Source organism: Lepidochelys olivacea, assembly GCF_965140295.1.
Source record: "Lepidochelys olivacea isolate rLepOli2 genome assembly, chromosome: 5".
In the NCBI taxonomy this organism is placed as follows: Eukaryota; Metazoa; Chordata; order Testudines; family Cheloniidae; genus Lepidochelys; species Lepidochelys olivacea.
In genome coordinates, this window is record NC_140415.1 from 46091266 (window position 1) to 46109999 (window position 18734).

At 42.7% G+C, this 18734-nt stretch overlaps 1 protein-coding gene across 3 annotated transcripts in view; it reads left to right on the forward strand.

Annotated features, from left to right (window-relative positions):
* Positions 1-60: 60 nt before the first annotated feature.
* Positions 61-18734, forward strand: part of AP3B1 (adaptor related protein complex 3 subunit beta 1) — a 343754-nt gene continuing 325080 nt past the window's right edge. For all 3 annotated transcript variants that reach the window (XM_084629231.1, XM_084629233.1, XM_084629232.1), the window contains exon 1: positions 61-325. In XM_084629231.1, the coding sequence (XP_084485357.1) occupies positions 195-325 (131 nt within the window). In that variant the 5' untranslated portion in view covers positions 61-194. The remainder of the gene's footprint in view (positions 326-18734) is intronic.

Genomic DNA, 18734 nt, shown 5'->3' on the forward strand with positions numbered 1-18734 from the left:
CCATAGTAACATTAGAACTCTGAGACTGGGAAAGTTCCGCTTCTGCAGCTCCGCCCCATCATGTGACACCCCCACCCCCTCCAGCCCCAGCCGCTGCCGTTAGCTTCCGGGAAGAGTCTGGGCCGGTGTGCGGGCGCTCGCGAGTAAGTTCCGTTCGGCGACAGGGCAACCGCCAGGAGAATCGCCGCCGCAGCATGTCCGCGAGCAGCCTTGGCTACAATGAGCAGGGCGGGGAGGCGGCGCCGGAGCAGGGGCAGGAGGCGACGCCCACCACAGCCCCCTCCGTCCCCGCGGCCTTCGGGCTCTTCAGCAGCGACACCAAGAAGTAAGGGGGGGACTGTGGCGGTTGGCAGAGGGTGGGGATAGCGGGTGCGGAGGAGCAGGGCGGGGCAGGAGGGCGTACGGGAGAGCCTGGCATTGCGGCGGAGTGGGCAGGGCGGGCAGCGCGGGGGGTACCCTAGCATACGCTGACCGTTATCGCGCTCCTGTGCGCAGCTGCGTACGTTGAATGAGGCTCCGCTGGTTGATGGCCACAGACCCACTTGCTTAGTACACAACTTACTTGGAGAGCTGGTTGCACGAACTTACAGCCCCAGGAAAACAAAACGATGCAAAATCAGTGCACCCTGGGGGCAGGGACTGTTTTTAGAACCAGTGGTACCTGGTGGTACAGGCGTTTCCATGCAGGTTCTGAGTGTGATCGGTGCCTTTGTAGCAAATCGGTGACTACCATTTTTCTGATTGCTTTATAGAACATTTAGTTACTGCATCTATTTAAGCAGTTGGTGTCTTTGTTAATAGATAACAGAACAAAAATACACTTTAAAATTGTTCTAGTCTTAAACTGTTTTAGGTTGTAGTTCATCAGCAGTTTTGATGCTTAATACTTAGCGAAAGATCATTTTATTTTTACAGGTAAATAAGCGTTCTAAAAGATGCTGGTATTCTTATGGGACAGTTGTAGTTATGATGTTTAAAGAAGACACCTCCATGGGTTGGTGTTAAACATAATGTGGAAGATGTTTAGTTTTGCACAGTGGTCTCAGGACAAAACTGAGGAAATAGAATATCCTTGGATTTAGCATGGAGACTGCATAAGCATACTGGTACAGAGTGGTTGGATCCTCTTAAATCTGAAAGACAAGAAACACAACTAGTACTAAATAGCAAAGTTCAAGAAAGACAAGATGGGACAGGTAATATCTTTTCTTGGGTCAACCTCTCTTGTACTCCTGATGGAATTCTGTGCACAATATTATAGAATTCTGCAAATTTTATTTGTCAATAAATAAATGTGGAAGTCCAGCATGGCAGTGGGTAGCACAGGCGACTGACTGCCCTATAGCTCCCCGAGGGCACAGACTCGGCAGGCAGTGAGGCTGCACCTGACCCTGCGCAAGGGTCAGGCATGCCCTAGAGATCCGTGTCCTGGGTGATCTCCCACCTCCGTGCAGCCAGTGGCCTGTGCGCCCCACTGCTACCCTGGAGCTTCCACATTTATTTATTCACAAATAAAATTAGCAGGATTTTAAAATACTGTGCATAGAGTTTTTAATTTTTCAGTGCTGAATTCCCTCAGGAGTAGTGGGTAAAGCAACTCACCAAGGTTAGCAGCCCAATGCCAGGTCCACCAAGTGTGGGCAGGCAGGCTTAGGCCAGCAGGGTCCAAATGTGAAGGAGCTTAGTGTGGGGTGAGAGAGTTGTGTGTGGGGCAATATGGGTGCGGACAACTCAATGGACGGTCCGGATGCAGGGGGGATCTGGAGGCACGGGCTAGTTGAGGGAGGATTCTGGGTGCAGGGGCAATGGGACTCTGCAGGGGGGTCCGGGTGAAGGTGATTGTGGCTCAGTGGAGGAGTCCGGGTGCTGGGGAGTGGGGCTTGGAGGTGTGGGGATCTGGGTGCAGCTGGCTGGGGCTCAGTGGGTAAGTGGTCCAGGTGCGGGGGGCTCATGGGGTGGTCAAGGTGCATATGGGGTGGGGCTCATCCGCGTGGGGGTTCAAGTGCAGGGGGTTCAGTGGGGGCTGGTCTGGTTGCAGGGGTGGGGTCTGGATGCAGGGAGGAGATGCTTGGTGGGGGTCCAGATACAGAGGAGGTGGGGCTGGACGGGAGGGGTCTGGGTATGGGGGGGTCTGGATGTAAGGGGGTTGGGCAGATGGGGGATTAGCTCCCCATACAGTGACCTCCCTCCCCTATGGCTGAGGAGTGATGGGGGCAGGAAGCGGGGTGGGGGTGTGGAGCTGCGGGAGGTTTCTGGGGTTGCATCTGGATTGGCCCTGCTTTGAGCAGGGGGTTGGACTAGATGACTTCCTGAGGTCCCTTCCAACCCTGATATTCTATGATTCCATGATCTGACCGGGTCCTGGCTGCTCTGTGCAGGGAAAGCGTGCTCCTTCCCCAGCCCAGCTGGGACTAGCAGCTGAGCCCGGCACAGGGTAGGAGCCATTAGCTGGGGTGGGGCTGGGGAGCACCAGGTGTGTGTGGGGTGTCTGGATGCAGGGGAGAGACTTGGCAGCATGGGGGTTTGGGTGCGGTGGGCTCAGTGCCGGGGGTTCTCATTGTGGGGGTGTGAATCTTGACGGGGATCTGGACGCATGGGGGTTGGGCAAGGGTGGGGGTCTGACCTGCCCATCCCCGCAATGATTTACCTCTCTGATGGCTGCTCTGGGTGCTGGAAATAATGCACCCGCCCTGTTGGGGAGGGGTGCCTGACCGCTCTTGGGGCTTCCCTTTGCTTCCCCATCAGAAAATCATTTTTCTGTGTGGAAGCAAAGAAATCTGCATTTGACATGAATTCTGTGCAGAGTGGATAAAAATCAATGATTTAAAAAAAAAAACCAGATTTTTTTATTTAAATGGATTTTTCCTCAAAAAGCATTTTATCAAAAAATCCGATTTAAATAAAAAAAAATCTGATCTAAAGATATTTTTAATTACGATACATTATAGCGCAAAGATATCTCATCATGAAATAGGGATTATAAATTCTAATTCTATAGTATGAGACAATATATTCATGTAATGTTTAAGAAAAGTTTTGTAAATGAGTTCCAATAGTTCATGGATTAGGGACCCAATCTTATGGGGTTCCAGGGGCTTCTGTCTAGTTTATTTAGGTAAATCTTTCTATCTACCCAGTGGGACTCGGTATCTTCTAGACTGAGCACTATCAGAGATGCTTAGTTTTTCAGTTCTCAAAAAGTGGATTTTTGTCTCCAGAGACAACATGCTTGTTAACAGCAACAATGTTTATAAATAAATAATATATAGAGGTGAGAAACGAGACCTCAACCCTATTGTCCCTTTGCAAATTTGTGTACACCGTCAATCCCTCACCTCTCTCTAAAAGTGCAAAGTTTCAAAAAGTTCAGTGAATAGAAGATTGTTGGGGGCAGAATCTTGGCGAGAAGAAGAAGTCTGGAGATAAATGTGAGAAGGGAGGGACAGGCACTAGAAACAAAAATGAAACTGTTCGAGCAGCATAGTCCAGAAGTCTTTCGGAGTGTAGCCTTCATTGATTTGAGATCTACCATACCATTCTCTCACTAGAAGGGAAAACCTATAATGGCAGCAGGCCGTAAAAGAGACCCAGTTTGGGAATATTTGAATGAAGTTCCTCTACCTGTGGGTCAGACAGGCATGCATGCAAAATGCAAACAGTGCAACAAAGAAATGCAAGGCCTGGTTGCCCGAATGAAACAACATCATGAGACGTGTTCCTCCTCAGGAGGAAGCTACGTTGAAGATGAAGAAAGGAATATGTCTGAACATGCAGGATCTTCAGGTTGGTAAACTTTATTTCATGCTTCCTTTCTTAAGGACTGCCTCTCTTCCTTCTGGACTATTCTTGAATTCTCATGTTTGAGCAAAAAATATAGTAGTTACTCTGTGGTACTGTCATTTTAGATGCAGTTGTGATAAAAAATAAATAGCTGAAATAGGCAAATCTTCCTTTTACAATTTCACCTTTAAAGTAGTACTGAGTGTCAGTGAATGCAATGAGTAATACTAAATGAGCAGTATGATGATGATGATTAAATAACTGCATTGACTTATTTTGTTTAGGAGAATCCATCCTCAACATACAAGATTCTGAAGACTATTCACCTTCAAGATCACAATTATTTTCTATAGTTTCAGTTATCTGACAATGATAGTGTTTCAGTCACATCATGTATGTCATATAGCCACAGTATATCACCTGTAGCGCAAAAAAAAAAAAATCTCCATCATCCAGAAACAACCATAGATAAGTTTGTGATAAGAACCAGCAGGTTACAAAAAGAGGTAATTGATGAAAAAATTGCCTGGTTTGTATATCCAACAAACTCTCCTTTCTGTATGATTGAGAACCCACACTTCATTAGCATGGTTCAGTCATTAAGACCAGGATACAGTCCACCCAACAGAGCAGATGTCGCAGGCAAATTGCTGGATAAAGTGTATGAAAGAGAAATTGAGCAGTGTGCAAAAAGTCTAGAGCAGGCATCGGCAACCTTTGGCACGTGGCCTGTCAGGGAAATCCATTGGGCCAGGATGGTTTGTTTACCTGCAGTGTGCACATGTTCGGCCGATCGCAGCTCCCGCTGGCCGTGGTCCGCCGTTCCAGGCCAAGGGGGGCTGCGGGAAGCAGCGGCCAGCACATCCCTCGGCCCATGCCACTTCTCACAGCTCTGATTGGTCTGGAATGGCGAACTGCAGCCAGTGGGAGTGCAATTGGCCAAACTGCAGAAGTTGCAGGTAAACAAACTGTCCTGGCCCACCAGCAGATTTCCCTGATGGGCCGCATACCAAAGGTTGCCGATCCCTGGTCTTGAGGGTGAAATTGTTAACCTGAGTCTTGATGGGTGGAGCAGTGTTCACAATGATCCTGTTGTATGTGCTTGTGTGACAACAGAAGACAGGAATGTCTTCCTTACAGAAACAATTGATACATGAAGAAATGCACACACACACAGAATACTTAAAAGAAGTAGCAGTGAAAGCTATAACAAACTATGGAGAAAAAAATCAAATGTCTAGTATGCAACTTGGTCACAGACAATGCTGAAAATGTATCCAAGATGAGAAGAAATTATTTAGAAGAGAGTCCCAAGCTAATACCATACGGTTGCCGTGCTCGTTTGATGCACCTCTTAGCCAAAGACTTCAGTGTTTCAGAAATAAAGGCTAATATTGTTGAAATTGCAAAATACTTCTGTAACAACTACTTTGCAGCAGTTGCTCTGAAAAAAGTGGGAGGAACCAAGCTAACTCTCCCACAAGACGTGCAATGGAACTTAGTAGTGGACTGTTTTGAGCACTATATCAAGAACTGGTCTAATCTGATGACAGTTTGTGAACAAAATCATGAAAAAATAGATGGCACTGTCACAGCCAAAGTTCTCAACATTGGGCTTAAGAGAAGTGCTGAGTACCCTGAAGCCTATTTCTGTAGCTGTTTTATTGCTGACGATATCTAAATTTGGAAGGAACTGAGTGAGATCTTAAAAAGAGAAATATGCAATGACAGAGTTAAATTACAAGCATTAAAAAAAATGAATGAGACAGTTACTATATCCAGCTCATTTTCTTGCAAATATTCTCAGTACTCACTACCAGGGTCAGGCCATAACTACTGAAGAAGAGGAGTTGGCTATGACATAGACATCCAGCAATCATCCCTCCATCATGGCAATTATAATAAACTTCAGCGCTAAGGGTGAACCATTCAATAAATATATGTCTGTTGATCTTTTAAAGAAAGTCACACCAGTGAACTGGTGGAAGTCACTTAAGCACTTGGATTCAGAGACTGTTGAAGTGATAATCTCACTTTTAAGAGCAGTAGCTTCTTCTGCCGGTGTAGAAAGAAAAAAGCAGGAAAGCTTGTTTTTCTTTTCCAGATTTTGAACAAACAGGAAAATGAAGATGACTGAGTTAGCTGCAGAAGCCAATATTTTAAGTGTCTCATGTTGACCTGGTTGACATAGTCGATTTAATTTTTGTTTTAATTTCATTTAATTATTTTAGTTAAAAACAATTTTAACAAAAACAAACCTGATTTTAAAAAACTTGAATGTTTTACTAAATTCAAAAATTCATATCTTGTTTTGTTAAAATATTATGTTTGCTGTTGAAGAAAAAATGTTGTTTTAGTTAAATAAAACAATTTAAATGTCTGTCTGGTGGTCTCCTCCTAATACAGCATGGCAAGAAAATCCTCCAAATATTAATGATTAGCCTGTTGAATTGGAGATAGTTCACCTCCCAATGACTTCATAAATATCTGCTTCAGTTACCTTTGATAAATGAAATAACCAAACAAGCATTCATTTTCTGATATAGCTGTAAAACTAATCTGAAAAGTTTTCAAACTAAATCACTTAAAAATGTATAGTGTGTACCTTCTAAAAATTAAACCTACATCTATCTCTGAGTTGTGAAGAATATGTATTAAGGTTATAACAACAAGAATGCACTTTTATGTAGAAATCCATGATTAAATAGAGTCTTCCTGACTAGTGATTTAAATCAAATCCACCCTGATTCTGTGCTTGTGCTGTGGCTCAGAATTCCCCCAGGGATACTGTTGGTGAGAGAGACAAGCTTTTGAACCATAGAGAGCTCTTCTTCAACAAGCTATTCAAACCAAAAGGGTATCCTTCAGGAAAATGGAAATCCAGTCATATCAAAAACAATGGAAATGAATGCAAATTATGGTCTTGTTTACGCGAGAAATTTCAGACCTGAGAGAAGACCTCTGTGGAGCTCAGAAGCTTGTCTCTTTCGCCAGTTGAAGTTTGTCTAATGAAAGATACTACCTCACCCACCTTGCTTCTAGAAAATTGTTATTTGTGTGTGCTTCAGTTGATTGTTTTGCACAAGTAATGAGTGCACCCGTGCTACCAAACCTAAACTGATACCAACTATACAATTCAGTTGGGGTTTCTGTCATTTTTGAGAATTGTTATCTTTGAGATAATTTCCTTAGCTAGAAGACCTTCTTAGTTTGCCAAATGAGCCATTTTTCTGTCCCCCTGCCTTTCCCCCTCCCCCCATTTCTTTTAGCCTTGATTCCTGCTGAACTGACCTTCCTCCGTACACACACATTAACTGCACCTTTACCCCACTTCCTCACCACAGATTCTCTTAACTCTGGTTCTGTAACTCCTCAGCTGGTGTGCCACAGGTGGATCAGTGGCTGGGGCTATAATAATAATAATTAATAATTAATAGCTAGCTCTTTGACAGTGGTTTTTACTTGTAGCTCTCAAAAGCACTTTACAAAAGAGGTAAGTATCAATTTTTCTCCCTAAAACATATGTTCCAGTAGTTACTGGCCATCAACCAGTTTTTAGGCTTGAAGTTAGATGAAGGTTTCTAACTATCAGAGGAATGAAGTTCTGGAACAGCCTTCCAGTTTTCCCCTAGGTCAGATTGACAGAGACCCCCTCACCCCTTTTTTTTTTTTTTTGCCTTCCTCTGCAGTTTGTGGCATGGATTGCTTGCAGGTTTAAACTAATGTAAATGGTGGATTCTCTGTAACTTGAAGTCTTTAAATCTTGATTTGAGGACTTCAGTAACTCAGCTAGAGGTTATGGGTGTATTACCAAAATGGGTGGGTGAGGTTCTGTGGGTTTCAACATGTAGGAGGTCAGACTAGATGATCATGATGGTCCCGTCTGGCCTTAAAGTCTGAGTGCATACAAGAATTAATTCTAAGAAGTCCTATTGTCTATATTATACTGGGGATCAGACACGATGATCACAGTGGTACTTCCTAGTCTAAAAAACTGTGAATCTCTGAATTCTCATTCTGCAGGTGGGAAAACAGACAGTGAAATAACTTGCCCAAGGTCATGCGGTAGGCTAGTGGCAGAGCAGGAAAAGAAACCAGATTTACTGAGCTCTGTATACATATGTGATGTGTATAATTATAAATAAACATGGGTGTGTGTAATTATGAATAAACATGGAAAAGTTAGGATAGTTGAAGAGCTCCTAGAGTGTGTGTGTATGTGTCTGATCTCTTACCCCTTAGATTCCCTCTGAAATCTCTAAACTTTGCAGAGGGAGGGGAAGATGTGGTAACTGAAGGGCTTGAAGAGCAAGCAACCTATGACTTTTCTTCAGAGCAGGATTTGCAACCAGCAAACTTAGGGCTAGTTTATGTATGAAGTTATCCTGCATAAGTAACTCCACATTTGTACACAGTAAGGGACAACTTCATGTTTAGACAAGCCATTAGTGGCTAGCCTGAGGAGTTCCAGTACTGGTGATGTGGGAAAGTACCTGGGGGGAATGGCTTATGGGGTTTGGGGGGAGGAGGGCGGGCAGCAGGTACAGTCTGAGCTGGTGGTCTGCAGCTGGCTTGAGGGACTATTGGGGACTTTAGTAAATTAAACACAAACAAGCAAAATTAGTTCCTTGAGTATGGCTAGAAGATATGAGCATTTAATTGTCAAGAACAATTTTGGTGGTGGTGGTGCTTAAGAGGTTAGTTATAGGATGTTTTCATGCATCCCTTGGCAAATCATCCAGAAGAGTGATACCAAAAGCTTTTTCTTATTTGCCCCAGGTTTTGGAGGGGGGGGTGGCTGTATCATCCACCCCTCATGCAGAGCTCCAGTAAGAGTAGTTGGGAAGAGAGTCTGGTGTTTGAGTTTAGTTCTGTACACGTTGCCTGGTCAGACCATTTGAAACTGTTTTGCTAGAGGTGTTAGAGATAATTCCCAGTCCCTGACCCAGGTCCAAGTTGATTCTCGTTGCAGTGAATAGATGGAAGTAATATGTGTACCCTCGGTATTCAACTCTGGTGGTGGCACAAGGGTTTTATATTGAGAATTGAATTGGAATTCCTCTCAGAATGGATTGATTTAAATCGCTGACTTCAATCTGGTTATGCATTTGTAGTTTCTAGGTATTTTTGTGTTTAGAAAAAAAGTTGATTCTCATGGGCAACCACTAAACCATGTTGATGTGCACTAAAATATAGCCTTTACACTCAATTTGGTGCTTCTTTTTATTAACCAGGAACTAAATCTATAGACATTTGTTCAAGCAATTATATAGCTTAATTTACACTTACTCAGATTCTTAATTATGTTAGAAAATGGTGAGTGGTGCATTTCTTATTTACTAGATTTATTTTCTTTTCTTCGGGACTTGTATCAAGGTCGACATGGATGGAAATTCAAATCTAATTCAAAATGCACAAAAACTAGCATTTAAATTTTTTATTAAACAAAGCTACCTTTAATTTAATATGTATACAAGGAAAAAAGATTATCAAAACATGTTTTGCATTTTAAAGGCAGTACAGTAGACCACCATTTTATCTGGCCCTCCCTTAACTGGCACTCCGCTCTCTGTATTTACAGAGACCCTGGAGTCCTGGGTGTTGAAGTAGGTGATCTCTCCTGTGGCCTGTAGATGGCACTGCAGCATCACATTTTCCCATTCTCTGGGGTGTCCGGAGTTTTGATTATCTGATCTGGCCTCAGTCCCAATTAGACCAGGTAAATAGGGTTCTACTGAATCTGTATTTAGTGAATTAAAATTATTGTTGCTGGTTGCTACAGATATGTCTACACTTAAAAAGCTACAGCTGTGCCCCTGTAGTGCTTCAGTGTAGACACTCACTGCAGTGGTGGGAGGAGTTCTCCCATCAGTGTAGTTAATCCACCTCCCTGTAAAGTGGTACAGTACAGACCTGTTTAAGCACAACCCGTTTACGCGTGAATCCGCTTAACGCATGGTAACGCTGTGCCTCCCAGTGCTACCTATTTAACACACGAGACTCGTTAACATGCGGTACAGAAACTTGCTATGTAGCGTTACAGATTTGCTCACTAACTTCCTAACCTAGAAATTGACAGGAAGTGCAGAGCAGAAACATGTTGTACGTCTTTACCGATATTGGTAAAGATGTATCACGCACGCTTAGTCATTGTCACGCTAGAGAGATATATAATATATAGTAGTTATATAGTAATATATATACTACATTAGAAAATTTTAACCGTAGGCCTAATACTGTATAATGGCAGAGGGCAAGTGTCAGCGTTCCTCCACTGTAGAAGAAAAGCTAGCTGCAATAGATAGAGTAAGTAGCGGAGAAACCCAGGCCAAAGTTTCAAAAGATGTTGAGATTGCCGAATCTACTCTCCGAGGATGGCTAAAAAACGAATCTAAACTGAATGGCTTTGTACAAAATATCGATTCTGCTGCGAGGCTTAAGCGAAAACGTGTGCGCTATTCAGCAAAATCCACAATAGACAAAGCCATGTGCATGTGGTTTGCTCAGGAAAGGCTGAAAGGAATGCCGCTAAGTCGGCCAATTTTTTAACGGGGCATAAATCATTCCAAGCCAGCAAGAGGTTTATAAGTAGTTTTAAAAAACGTCATGGCATAGTGCAAGTATCGACTTCTGGAGAAAGCCGATCAGCCAATAAATCGGCCGCGAACGCGTTTCCTGCCGAGTTAAAATCTATTTATTTGGTGAGGATGTCGTTGAAAAGGTCAAAATTTCGCCCACAGAAGCCCTTAGTGCTGTAGAAACTGTTGTAAGATTTATGGAGGAGCAAAATGGGGAAAATATCAAAATCATTCATCTGTGGCAAATGACAGACTTCATAAGAAAGAAGAAAAAAAATGCGAGCCAGAAAGAGCAGAAAATAATGGCTTTTTTTTCTCAGTGAATCATAGACACTTTTTTCAGCATGGCCCTCTTAACCCACAGTCCGTTAACATGTGGTCGTGACGGCTTGACTTCCGACAGCTGCAAGTAAATGGGTCTGTACTGTAGCTAGGTAAACAGAAGAATTCTTTTGTTGACCTAGTACTGTCAACACTGTGGGTTAGGTCGGCATAGCTATGTCTATCGCGTGTAGATTTTTCACTACACCAATGTATGTTTTCAATGTAGACCAGCTCTGTGTCCTTCAAGATTTTAGAACTAGTAGATTTCATCCTCATATATTATTTTTATTCATAGATTGGAAAAGGAAAACAAACTTTCCCGCTTTAACTCTCAGTTGGGTTTTTATCTTTGAATGAACTAGTCATTGAACTCAACTAGCTGAATAAACTGAAATGAAGAAAATATTCTCTCTGTATTTGCAGTAGAGGCCACTGCTGTCAAAAGGTGGTTAGCCAGTGACATCCACCAGCTCAGTTGCTTGACCTTTTCTAAAACTTCAGCAGCAAACATGTATTGCTTAATATTATTGTTTTTAATTTAAATTATTTTAGTAGATTATAGTAATTTAGGCTTTAAGACAGGTAGTCATACTTTCAAATTTAATTTTAAATACTTTTTTTAAAAATAAACCTGTATTTGATTTAAATAAAAAAATACAATTTAAATAAAATCTTGACTTTTTAAAAATCTGTGTATCCACTCTGATTTCTCTCCATGGAGTCCTACTTGTAATCCAGATGGAGGATGGCAAACTTTTTTTTTTTTTTTTTTAAAAACACTGTAGGTATGGTCATTGGGTTAGTGGTATAGGAGTGAGCATAGGTCTTCTGCTTGCTTTTTTAAAATATGGAGAATTTTTTACTGGAGACTATAAAGTGACTGTCATTTGTTTTTGGGATACAATCGGCTGATCTTCCCTTGACTTTTTGAGATGCTATAAGTATCAAGGGCATCCACAGAAACAACAAGGAGTCCGGTGGCACCTTAAAGACTAACAGATTTATTTGAGCATAAGCTTTCATGGGTAAAAACCCCACTTCTTCAGATGCATGGAGAGAAAATTACAGATGCAGATATAAATATACTGACACATAAAGAGAAGGGAGTTACCTCACAAGTGGAGAACCAGTGTTGACAGGGCCAATTCGATCAGGGTGGATGTAGTCCGTTCCCAAAAATAGATGAGGAGGTGTCAATTCCAGACAGGGCAAAGCTGCTTTTGTGATGTGCCAGACACTCCCAGTCCCTATTCAAGCCCAGTTAATGCTGTTAAATTTGCAAATGAATTTTAGTTCTGCTGTTACTCTTTGAAGCCTGTTTCTGAAGTTTTTTTTGTTCAAGTATAGCTACTTTCAAATCTGTTATAGAATGTCCAGTGTTACCAATTACACCTGGTAGGACACGCACACAAATGCTGCGAATTACACCTGGTAGGACACGCACAGTTCGAATCTAGGCTGAGGCACATAAACAAAGTCCACAACTGCAGAGTTCCCAAAAGACACGAAGTTTATTACTCTCGAGCATGGTGCCCCCCTGCTAGTCAGGAGGGGACCCTGAATACAGATTATACAAAGGTTATATACTTTTTAGCAAAGCATGTTGCCCTCATGCATTGGAAACCTTAGCCAATAAACAAACCCTTTTCTTATCTACCACCTATCCCTGCTTGGTGCATTCCTCGTGCTAAACCAGTATGTTAATTACACAGCATGGTCCTAAAGCCATGCATCAGTAACTTTTTTATTATCAGGATGGGAGGCCTCACATCAAAGGCCAAGAGATAGGGAGTTAGAGACTGACAAAAAACAGATACTGGGAGTCAAGGCAGGCTGGAGACAAGGAAGAGGATTTTCACAGGGATTCAGTATCTAAGGATCACTCCTCCTGGTGTGTGATGTGCTTGCTTTTAGACAATGGTGGGCCCCAAACCAAAATGGAGTCACATGTGCTAACTTTTCCTTAACACCAGGCAGATTGAAGTGTTCTCTTACTGGCTTTTGTATGTTACCATTGCTGATGTCCGGACTTGTGTCCATTTATTCTTTTACATAGGGACTGTCTGATTTGGCCAGTGTACATGGCAGAGGTGCATTGCTGGCACATGATGGCATATATAACATTAGTAGACGTGCAGGTGAATGAGCCTCTGATGGTGTGGCTGATGTGGTTGCGTCTTCTGATGGTGTCGCTAGGGTAGATATGGGGACAGAGTAGGCAACGAGCTTTGCTACAGGGATTGGTTCCTGGGTTAGTGTTTCTGTGTTGTGGTGTGTAGTTGTTGGTGATTATTTGCTTCAGGTTGGGGGGCTGTCTGTAAGCGAGGACTGGCCTGCCTCCCAAGGTCTGGGAGAGTGAGGGATTGTTTTCCAGGATAGGTTGTAGATCGTTGATAATGTGTTGGAGAGGTTTTAGCTGGGGGCTGTACGTGATGGCCAGTGGTGTTCTGTTATTTTCCTTGTTGGGCCTGTCCTGTAGTAGGTGACTTCTGGATACTCTTCTGGCTCTCAGTCTGTGTCCTCACTTCCCTGGGTGGGTATTGTAGTTTTAAGAATGCTTGATAAAGATCTTGTAGGTGTTTGTCTCTGTCTGAGGGATTGGAGCAAATTTGGTTGTATCTTAGGGCTTGGCTGTAGACAATGGATCGTGTGATGTGGTCTGGATGGAAGCTGGAGGCATGTAGGTAAGTATAGCGGTCAGTAGGTTTCTGGTATAGGGTGGTGTTTATGTGACCATCACTTATTTGCACTGTAGTGTCCAGGAAGTGGATCTCTTTTGTGGACTGGTCCAGGCTGAGGTTGATGGTAGGGTGGAAATTGTTGAAATCCACGTGGAATTCTTCAAGGGCCTCCTTACCGTGGGTCCATATGATAAAGATATCATCAATGTAGTGCAAGTAGAGGAGGTGAACTAGGGGACGAGAGCTGAGGAAGCGTTGTTCTAAGTCAGCCATAAAAATGTTGGCATATTGGACATTTGTACTTAACACTGGGATTTCCAGAAGTGCTTAGTGTTGTCCTTTGTCCTAACTGCGCCTATTTGTAAAGCTCCACCAGACTTCAGTGGAAGTGTAGTTAAGACAGTCCTGTGCACTCTTGAAAATCCTATCTTCAGTCTTCGTCTGTTTAGATTATCGTGGTGTAAACTTGGAGACTTTCTTCTTGGACTACAGAGACAGCCTGAAACAACCTCACAGATAGGCATTACTTGTCCTCCCTCATCTCAATGGATTGTTAAATCTGAAGCCTAAAGCTGGCTGTTTTAAACATCAGTTTCTTAATTAGTTGGATGTTTCTGCTAAAATGATCACCAGCGAAACAGTTAATGTGTTTATCCTATAAACTGCCTCTCAAATATCCCTTGGTGCCAAAAGTCCCAGATATCCGTGGCCCATTTGTTCAAACTTCCAGTTTTCCTTCTAGCAACTTTTTAATGATGGACTTAAAAATTGTCAGTACAGAAATCTGGTACAAACATTGTGTGGTCTCACAGTTAATGATATTGGCTTCCATAAATATATATATTAGCATATTAATTAGTATGGCTTATTAGCTGTGAACTGGAAAAAATACACTCTTTACTGCTAGTACTTGGCATGTTAGAATTTGGGAATGTGGTGTGAATGGAGAGACTAATACATCAAATTTTAAACTAAGTTCTAACTGATGACGTCTATAATAGAATATTGGGGATTGTCTATTAGTGTAATTTTTACAATGCATAGAGGGCTGGATGAATGGCTTCTTAAGCATCTATATGCAGTTATCACAAAGGACTTCTTTCTGGGAGGTGTATGCTAGAGTTCTCATGCAGCTAGTAGTAAAAGATTGTTGGGGTTTTTAGAAGATCTATACATTTTTTAACACGGTCTTACACCCAATTCAGGGTAATTCTATTGCAGACCTCTTTCTGACAGATATATTAATCATTGAACTAAAAATTAGTTACCTTGGTACAAGAGATCACAAACTGAGAATGTTCATCATGTACAAGTGGTCAGTAGTAATATACTCAAAATTACATTAAAAAGTTAAGGTTGTAAAGTTAAGCATTCGAAAGGTAGGAAATGCCAGTATTTAGGTTGCCTATGTTCGGCTCTCCAATGTATGTTGTAATAGTCTTTTAATTACGTTATTGCATACTATTTTATTTTTCACAGGACACCAGCTTCATTCAGTGGACAACAGTGATGGTGCTTATCAAATGACAAGCTATTCAATATTTTGTTTTCTCCTTGTTGTTCAATGTGTGGCCTCGTGTCTTATTTACTATACTGTTTTCAACCCCTGTTCTGAATACAAAATTATTAATTTCTTCAAGGGTTTTTCTGTGGCATTCATCAGCATAGTATCTGAGTGGTTTACAAACACTAAAATTCATTTTCACAACACACCGAGACATGGGGATCTTATCCTTTTTTTACACATTGGGGTCTGAGGCATAGAGAAAGATTAAGGTTGGAAGTATTCACTAATTCTGAGTGCCCAATCTGAGATGCCCAAGACTTGGCTTTCAGAGTGCTTAGTATTATAAAGCATTTCTAAGTGCAATACACATCCCGCACTGATTTCAGTTGCAGCTGTGAGTATTCATCCCCTTTGCAAGTTGGGCACCCAGAAAACACAATTAGTGAACAGCTTTGAAAAACTTGGCTTAAGTGCCTAGCATCACAGAGGAACGCTATGGCAGAAATGGGAAGAGAATCCAGTTCTCCAGGGCAGCATTGAGAGCAGCCTTAACAATCCTTTCTCTTCCAATTCCCAGCCTTATTCACTACGCACCTTTCAACATTGGCAACAAATGAGGCAGGGATTCTATAGACAACAGCTTCCACTACACAATCGTGATTCATCTCCAGAACATGCTCCATCCTGTGCACTGAATGATTCAGGGGTCCAGTGGGGAAAAAAGTATGTGATCATGTAATCTGTGCATGTGTGGTGCATACACACAAAAGGGCCAAATTAAGGTTGCCTTCCCTCCCCAAATTCCTGGGGAAGGGATCGTTTCAGTCCAGGATTAGAAAGGGGGATTCCTCAGAAGTTCTCATCTTTTAGTGTTTCTGCCTGCAGAGCTAGAAAATACTTCAGAGATGGCCAGCAGGGATCAGAGGAGAGCAGAGTGATATGCATTGCCTTCATGGGTGAACATGTCACTTGAACAATACTGCCAGCCCTTTCACTTCAAGAGTTTGTGTGAGTTTGGATTTCTGGTTCCTATTTCAGTGATATGGTGTTCATGTCTTAAGGCTGCTGTGCTTGCCTCTTAAGTGGTGGAGTTTAGTAGGGAGAATCAAAAAAGTTCTGTATCAAAGATCCATGTAATTGCATGAATATTCACACAAAAGATAAGAAAAGAATGAGATTTTTTAAACATTGCTGTTATTAATTATTAAAGTTGTGTGATTAGTTATGTTAGGAAAGCAGTTATTTTATACATCTTTGTTTGGCTCGGCTAAAGATAATTTTGAGCCAGAGCTTTTGCAGTAAATGTTTGTGATTAGAGAGGTGAAGGGAAAGTCTTAGAATGAGAGAGATCATTCTGACTAAAATTGGAATGTGCAGTGCCCCTTTCTCACCTTTCTTTTGTATTGATTGAACCTAAACCAAAGAGGAGAGAAATATAATCAATCTATTCAGTATGCATTGCTTCTAACAAATCTTCTGATTACTTGACTCAACCCAACCATATCAAGAACACAGAGGTGAATGGCAGGGCTTGTTCATCTCAGGGTAGAAACACAGGATCAGAAAGAAATGGCTCTGTTTCCCTTAGAATGGAAAATTGGCTTAATATGTGAGTAGTAGTAGTGATAGAGATCCTCATGACTGAAGTGAGTTGGCCTAGAAAGCTTTGGCTTGATTAGGTCAGTTAAATAAAATGCCGTATAGGAAAGGACATGGAAATAATTTCTACAGTATAGTGTTATGTTATTTTGCTGCAAACTTAGCAAAAAAATTCATAACTAAGCATAATGAACCTGTAGTATGCTGTGCTTCAGTACTATACTTCTATGGTGAGGGTACAAGAGCGTAACCAATCCTTGTTTCCTCCTTTAGCATTAGGAGGAAATATGGCCAATATAGCACTGTAGAATGAACGTGTACGCATGTCCTAAAATACAGGTCCTGCCTCATGAAGCTGTTTGCAGCTCAGTAGATGAAACCTTCACTATCAACAAATCTATTCTCATCATATTGCTAAAATACTTTTACATGTATGCAATAAATATAACATTTAATATGATTTGGTTCCTGGAAATTTCACGTTTGTAGCAATAAAACTTGTACTGAAATATTTAACCAAATGTCAAATTTTACAGGCAAACCACATGAAGAACATAAGTATTTACTGGTAGATAGGTGTGGTATTTAGGCATTTCAACAGAGGGCAAAATTTATAACAAGCATTTTCAACGTTAGTGATTTTGCATCTTTAAACTAGAATTGCCAGACAAACTGCATTTGTAATTTATTAGGGTCCTTTTCCTGCAGATCTCGCTTATGTATGCTGCTGAGCTATTCATCAGGAAAGGTGGCTGGACTGCAAAACTGTTCCCCCTGCCCCTGAAATTTGCCATAGCCTTCGGCAGAGAGCTGATCTAACATGGGGATTTCATTAAGATTATTTCTCTGTGCAGAAGATTAATCCAAATTCATCAGATCTAAAAACTTTCTTTCAACAGCCGCCAAAGGTATTTTTGGAGATTTAAAATTAGAGATTTGATTTGACATCTGTTAACCAGACATGGAAAGCTTGTAGAGATTGCCATTTATGAAATTCTTTAAGGGGGAATCCACCCCTAATATTCAAACTTGATGCTTATACTGGTTCACGAGCAAATCTAAATTCATGCCCATCTGTTAGAGTGGCATGGTACCCACTGGTATGGTGGTATGCCAGTTTCTGTTGGGTCTGTGAGCCAGCAAAGATGAATGGTTTGGCTGGAATGTATCATATAATACTAAGATGAATCTACAGCAGTGGTCTCCAAACTTTTTATGCCCAAGATCACTTTTTGAATTTAAGGGCAATCTAGGATCTACCTTTCCCTGAAGCCCCGCCCTGCTCATTCCATCACCCCCCTCTCCATCGCTCACTCTCCCCGACCCTCACTCACTTTCGGAGGCTGGGGCAGGGGGTTGGGGTTCGGGAGGGGGTGTGGGCTCTGGGCTGGGACCAAGGGGCTGCAGTGTGGGAGGGGGCTTCGGGCTGAGCCTGGGATGGGGGTTGGGATGTAGGAGAGGGTGAGGGGTGCAAGCTCCAGGAGGGAGTTTGGGTGCAGGAGGGGGCTCCGGGCTGGGCAGAGTATTGGGATACAGGGAGGGTATGGGGTGCTGGCTCTAGGGGGGCTCAGGGCTGGGGCAGGGGTTCGGGGTGCAGGAGGGAGCATGGGGTACTGGCTCCTGGAGGGGGATTGGGGTGCGGGCTCCCGTTGGCACTTTACTTCTGGCGGCTCCCGGTCGGCAGCTCAGCGGAGCTAAGGCAGACTCCCTGCCTTTCCCAGCTCCACGCCGTTTCCAGAAGGGGCCAACGTGCCTCTGTGACCCTTGGGTGGGGGAGGGGGCACATGGCTCCATGTGCTGCCTGTCTCTGCAGGCATTGCCCCCACCGCTCCCATTGGCCACAGTTTCCCATTACAGGCCAATGGGAACTGGAGAGGCGGTGCTTGCAGACAGGAGCAGCACATGGAGACTCATGCCCCTCCTGTCCCCTAGGGCTGTGGGGGCATGCTGGCCGCTTCCAGGAGTGGCGTAGGACCGGGGCAGGCAGGGAGCCTGTTTTTGTAGAAGCCCCCACTACACCACCAGAGATCGTGATCAACTGAGAGAGTCTCCAGGATCGACCAGTTTATCGCGATCGACTGGTTGGTGACCACTGGTCTACAGTCAGTACTCTGAACCACATACTAGGTACCTCAATATTAACTAAAAGTAATACAAAAATGAGTGGCAATTGTTGCAAGATTTGATCTATCACAACTGAACATAATAACTTGATATCAAGAAAGCTACAGTGGATGCATCATCTTTCTTTTCTTTCATAACTGG